At 28.9% G+C, this 6,298-nt stretch overlaps 3 protein-coding genes across 4 annotated transcripts in view; 2 read left to right on the top strand and 1 right to left on the bottom strand.

The window, feature by feature from the left end:
• The window catches only part of LOC126894519 (V-type proton ATPase catalytic subunit A), a 256,069-nt gene that overhangs the window by 85,025 nt on the left and 164,746 nt on the right, over positions 1 to 6,298 (top strand). The window lies entirely within an intron of this gene.
• The window catches only part of LOC126894524 (uncharacterized), a 63,152-nt gene that overhangs the window by 22,232 nt on the left and 34,622 nt on the right, over positions 1 to 6,298 (top strand). The window lies entirely within an intron of this gene.
• Positions 80 to 617, bottom strand: LOC126895388 (uncharacterized). The gene is made up of 2 exons (XM_050667209.1): positions 368 to 617; positions 80 to 258 (listed from the first exon to the last, which is right to left on the bottom strand). Exons 1-2 carry the CDS (start codon positions 615 to 617, stop codon positions 80 to 82), a joined length of 429 nt encoding a protein of 142 aa, XP_050523166.1.

Raw genomic sequence — 6,298 nt, 5'->3', positions numbered from 1 at the left:
TTCTAAGCTGCAGAGTGTTGAGATATTCGTGAGACCACTGTCGCCAAAATGATTGATGGCACTGTCGAAGCAGTGTCCATCATTTAATCAAACCAACAGAACTTTCACTAACATCAAGCTCAGGGACAGCTAATAAAGGTTCACCTATTAGAAAATGCCCAGGAGTGAGACACTGTAAATCATGGGGGTCACTAGACAGAGGTGATAGAGGCCTAGAATTTAATATTGACTCTATGCGTATAATGATGGTAGTAAACTCTTCATAAGAAAAAACATGATTACCCATACATTTAAACAATAAAGATTTTGCGGACTTCACTGCTGCTTCCCAGATACCACCAAAGTGTGGGGCATTTGNCTCAGATACCACCAAAGTGCGGGGCATTTGGAGGATTAAAATGCCAAACACTAGGAACTGCCTTGGCCAATGCTGCACGATTCTTCTCAGAGCTAACTATCATCTTCAACTGACGTTCAGCACCAACAAAATTTGTTCCATTGTCTGAATAAATGTCTGATGGATAACCTCGACGTCCAACGAAGCGATCAAGTGCTGCAAGAAAAGCTTCAGTCGATAGTTCAGTAACCACTTCAATATGCACTGCTTTTACACTCATGCAAACAAATATAGCAATATAAATTTTGAACAAACGTGACGAAACTTTAATGGCGAAGTTTAATGAGAGTAATGGTAATGCTACTAATGGAAACACTGATGATGGTGATTCAATGGTGACTTTATTCCCTGGCCAATCTTTCAAGAATAACAAACTTCTAAAAATTCCACTTACCATGTTTTCGGGTAAGTTCATCGATTGGCCTTCCTTTAGTGGCCGATTTCTTACCCAAATATACAACAATACTAGTTTGTCCAATGATGAAAAATATTATTATTTATGTGGTTGTGTTAGTGGTGAAGCGTTAAATGTTATTAAGGGCTTTCACATGTCACCGGACTGCTACAAACTAGCTTGGAATGCACTTGAGGCAAAATATAATAAGCCACGTCAATTAGCTAATTTATTGGTGGAGAAATTAATAAGTGCATCTCCGTTGGCTCAAGAGAATGTTTCATCGTTGAATGATTATGTTGAATTGTTTGAAGACAATATTTCTTTATTAAGATCATTGTCTATTCCTGATGTTGGTGAATTTATTTTATTCACATTAGCTGTGAGGTGTCTACNTAATTTTATTCACATTAGCTGTGAGGTGTCTACCTCGTAGTAGTAGAAAACTTTTTGAGGCAACCAATATTGAAAACTTCCCTGATGTAGAGAGTCTGTTTATGTTCATACGAGAAAGNCACGGAGAATAATTACTTAATTAAAGAACTATCAGTAATAGATGTCGATTCTTTAGCAAAATAACACTGGATTTTTAAACATACATTTACAATACAACAATCGGAAAAAAGTTATAATGTGAATAAATAATTATCGCGGAACAGACATTTTTTGTCATTTTTCAACTGAAAAATGACACTGGGATTGATACTTACGCCGGATTAAAAAGACTTGCTGAAGATTGTGATAAATGGAGAGCGAAGTTAAAAACGTTTTGAAAAAAAAATGTCAGAAAATGTTAAACATTTTGAAAGTTCTCTAATTCAGGAGATTTTAAACTCACTGTTATTTGAATACATTTATGTAAAAGAACAATAGAAACAACGAATACTTTCAAAGTTAGATAATTTAATCAAAATATAGATATAGAATCTTTATCTATATTTATATACATTTATAATTTTGGTGAATTGAGGTTTAAGTCATTTAATATATTCCTTGAGAAATTAAATATAAATGTTGTTAAATGTTTACTAACTGTTAAGATTATGTATAGTTTAATGTTATAATATATTTTTTTATTAATATTCATCTGTCATTATAGGAAAAATTGTTTCTGTTCTTTTACCAGTTAAGGCCTTGTGAGCCCAGTAGCCCTTTCACGGAGAATAATTACTTAATTAAAGAACTATCAGTAATAGATGTCGATTCTTTAGCAAAATAACACTGGATTTTTAAACATACATTTACAATACAACAATCGGAAAAAAGTTATAATGTGAATAAATAATTATCGCGGAACAGACATTTTTTGTCATTTTTCAACTGAAAAATGACACTGGGATTGATACTTACGCCGGATTAAAAAGACTTGCTGAAGATTGTGATAAATGGAGAGCGAAGTTAAAAACGTTTTGAAAAAAAAATGTCAGAAAATGTTAAACATTTTGAAAGTTCTCTAATTCAGGAGATTTTAAACTCACTGTTATTTGAATACATTTATGTAAAAGAACAATAGAAACAACGAATACTTTCAAAGTTAGATAATTTAATCAAAATATAGATATAGAATCTTTATCTATATTTATATACATTTATAATTTTGGTGAATTGAGGTTTAAGTCATTTAATATATTCCTTGAGAAATTAAATATAAATGTTGTTAAATGTTTACTAACTGCTAAGATTATGTATAGTTTAATGTTATAATATATTTTTTTATTAATATTCATCTGTCATTATAGGAAAAATTGTTTCTGTTCTTTTACCAGTTAAGGCCTTGTGAGCCCAGTAGCCCTTTCATTTTGGTAGCAGAGCGTGTGGTTGACTGCGGGCGGCGTTACTGGTCGAACTTATTTGTCCGTTAAAGTCTATATAATTGAAATCCAGTCGTATTACCCTTTCGAAGTAAATTCTTTAATGTTCTATTAAATCGTTCTACAATACTCGCTTTCAAAGTAAAAAAAATTGAATATCTTTTTATTTTATATTTTTCTATTAATTCATCGAAATATTTGTTATACAATTTACCCCATCCATCGCATTGTAATAAAGATGAGGATTGTATTTTAAATATTTATTCCATTACTAGAGTCACCTCTTTACCAGTTTTAGTTTTTAATAGTTTTATATAAGCGAATTTCGTGAAATAATCAATAACTGTTAATAAAAATTTATACCATTTATTAACACTAGAGTAAACTTTGCATTTCGACCAAATATGCTTCCCAAAAGTAATTTCTACCATATACATTTACTTTTCTTCTTACGAAGTTACGTCTCGCACCTCTATGAAGTTCGAGGGCGATATCACGTTTCGACATGAGGAATTTGTCTTATAATTTTCGCTTCTAGTAATTCTCGCCAAATCGATGTAATAGAATTTTGTACTCCTGTATTACCTGCGCCTTTCGAAGCCAACAATAATTTAAATTTTTTTACTAATTCATTTGGATCATCCCAAAATTCGTAACATTTAAGGGAATTATTATTATTTTGCACTGTTAAAATAAGATCTTCTCCATTGCAAAATAGCGATGCAATAATCTTCTTATACTTCACACCATCCCTTTTTAAACTGGTTTTGCGTTTGTTTAAATGAGCCGATGAGAGAAATAACATATTTTATAATTTTTTTTATCATCTTCGGTATAATTTTCAGGATCTTTAGAGAACAATAATTGAATAATGCCATTTGTTAACGGAAACTCATTATCATTTACATATATAATAGATTTTTGATCGTTAAACTCAATGTATGAATCACCAAATTTTATTTTATCTAAAGATGACTTTTTTGAAGCATAAATTTTATTTAAATTAAATGATTGAAACCATGAATTAATAGATAAATTTTCTGGAGAAATATATTCTTTCTCGGTGTGATAAACATCTTTGGTATTATTCAAAGTTTTAGCGGTTTTAATGTTAATATCTATATTTGCAGTAATTAAAATGGAGTTTAACTGAAAAAATAAAATAATTGTGTTGTGATACAACAGCTTCTAATACAGATAGATTTATAGGTTCCTGCATATTATTGGAGCAAGTGTTGGGGTGTGATATTTTGTATATATCGTTTAGAAATCATTTATAACATTCTGTTATTAATAAGATTTATTATAACGCACTATATAAAATACAAATATGAAATATATAACTAAAATATATACTAATAATTGACACCATAGAGAACATAACCTTTTTCTCTTACCAGGGAGGATCAATAGGTGATATGTGGTATTACGCTACACATTTATTAAAAATTGTATTAAATAGTGTTTTTGAAATCAAATTTAATTCACCATCTGTGTCAGATGTTCCTATATTCAATAAATTTCAAAATTCTTAGTAAAATATAAATAAAAAAAATTACTTATGTGCGATATTATCATTTAGAAAAATTACAAATAATACAAGATGATATTTTGAAATATAGTTTTGATCAATTACAACAATACCAACCTCAAGATGAATATAAGGAAAATTTAGAATTGATCATAATATTTTTTGGTGAAACACTATCTCTGAATGAGATTTATTTTAAACTTCCTGGGCCTTATCATCATGCTCGATGCATGGTCAAGGCCCTTTAATGTTCAAAAATATTTTTTTTTTAGAGATCAATTTTTGTTATCAATCTAAGAATTTATCGATATTCGTTCGTTGTTAATTTTTATTATAAGTGTATATATTAAACAATGGGTTAGATGCGTTAGCATCAAATTTAGATTTACAATTTATAGAAAGTATAATTGAATGTGAAACTATAGATATAAATGTACGCATAAACGTGTACTTTTAAGATTATATGGAATTTATGAATATAAAAATAAAAATATTGAAGACTTCATTTCAGCGGAATAAAAAAAAAAACAACCCAGCACAGGGGAGTCGAGACACAGTGGTGACATGGCATAGTTGGATCAAGTATAATGATATCTGACAGTGATTAAAATCACTATCAAAAAAAAAACGTTTCTATGCAAATCTTTAGATAGTGTTTAATTTTAAAAAAATGGTGGATTATTCCAAAAGCTTCATGATCTGCTAGTTCGTTATTATTAGCATTATTAAGTTAAAAATAATAAAAAAATGTATATAAATACTACTTTTCATGAAAAAATTGTATTGATTCATACATTTTTCAAAAAGTTATAACATAATAAAGTTAAAAATGTAAAATACAAAATCGAAAATCTTTACACAAAAATAGCATTTGGTAGCCATTTTCACCGTGAAAACAAAATAAAGTCCGAAATTTCTTTTTTCGATGATAAAGTATATTACATTTGCTTTAATTTAAGATATATATAAAAGTGTCAGACTTTCCGGAACATTTTCAAAAGTCAAGTTGAAAAAATTAATTTTTTGTGAAAAAGTTGTCATTTTAAATCCCCCCTATGGGCAAGTAAAGGGTCAGATTAATAAAAAAAATTATACCAAATGAAAGGTAAAGACATTAAACATCTATAAAAAAAATAATTATATTGATATGTTTATTTTTGAAAAAGTTACGGCAGCTTTTAGTAAAAAAAATTGAAAAAATTTCGAAAATTAGTGTATTTTAAATTTGTAATTTTTTTGGAGGTTTCCCCAATTTAAGGGGAACGAGGGAAATTTTTTCAATTTTTGAGGGTAATATCGACTAGATACGATTTGTGTACTTTTGACGTATCAAGAAATTGGTTTGATGAAAGCTGAGAAAAAGTGGTAACAGAAACAAAAAAAAAAACACATCTTAGTAAAACCAATACCTTCTCAGCTTCGCATCGAAGCTAAAATATTTGAAAGATTTGAAATTGAAGCTGATTTTTAGATTTAGATCCTATATTATAGAAAGACAACAATCAATATAGAAAAGGAAAAGAAATTGTAAATAATTTAAAACTCCTTTGTTATGAATACTTAACTTAGTTTTAATATTGTCCCACAATTGTAATAACAGATAATCATAAATTGAATTGTAATTGAGGTCGGCCTAAAAGAATGTGTCTATAAAGTATTTTTCGGTGTTGCAAAACCGGGAAGTGGGCCGACTGCGACGATTGTAATGCAGAGCATCGTCAGTCATTTGACAATTATTGTATGAATACTATCACTTTTATTTTTAATAAACTAATTAATTATTCGGCAATACTATTTTATTTTATTCTATTTGTTACTCTCGTAACATTAATTTTGGTGGCAGCGGTGCGATCCGAAGAGACTAGTGCCGAAAAAGAATAATTAAAATTTTTATCATAAAAGTTACTAAGTACGCAAACAATAGTCAAATAACTCATCAGAACCTCCAGAAAATCAAGAAAAGCATTGAACTCAACATACAGAAAATCTTCAAAAATCAAACAACTTCAAGAAAATCAATCAAAAATAAGATAATAATAAACAACAAATAAAACTTGTTTGTTGTATTTAGTACAATAAACGGTTAGTAATTTCTACTGTTATTTCGTTCACTATCAACGTATATACTTTCGCCGCCGCCCGAACTCATATATATATATATATAT

Source organism: Daktulosphaira vitifoliae, unplaced genomic scaffold, assembly GCF_025091365.1.
Source record: "Daktulosphaira vitifoliae isolate Bord-2020 unplaced genomic scaffold, ASM2509136v1 Scaffold_1, whole genome shotgun sequence".
Classification (NCBI taxonomy): Eukaryota; Metazoa; Arthropoda; class Insecta; order Hemiptera; family Phylloxeridae; genus Daktulosphaira; species Daktulosphaira vitifoliae.
This window is presented reverse-complemented; position numbering and strand designations above follow the sequence as displayed.

Bases quoted from the DNA above. Each gene is read 5' to 3' on its own strand.
- LOC126895388 (XM_050667209.1), bottom strand. From the start codon at position 617: ATGAGTGTAAAAGCAGTGCATATTGAAGTGGTTACTGAACTATCGACT.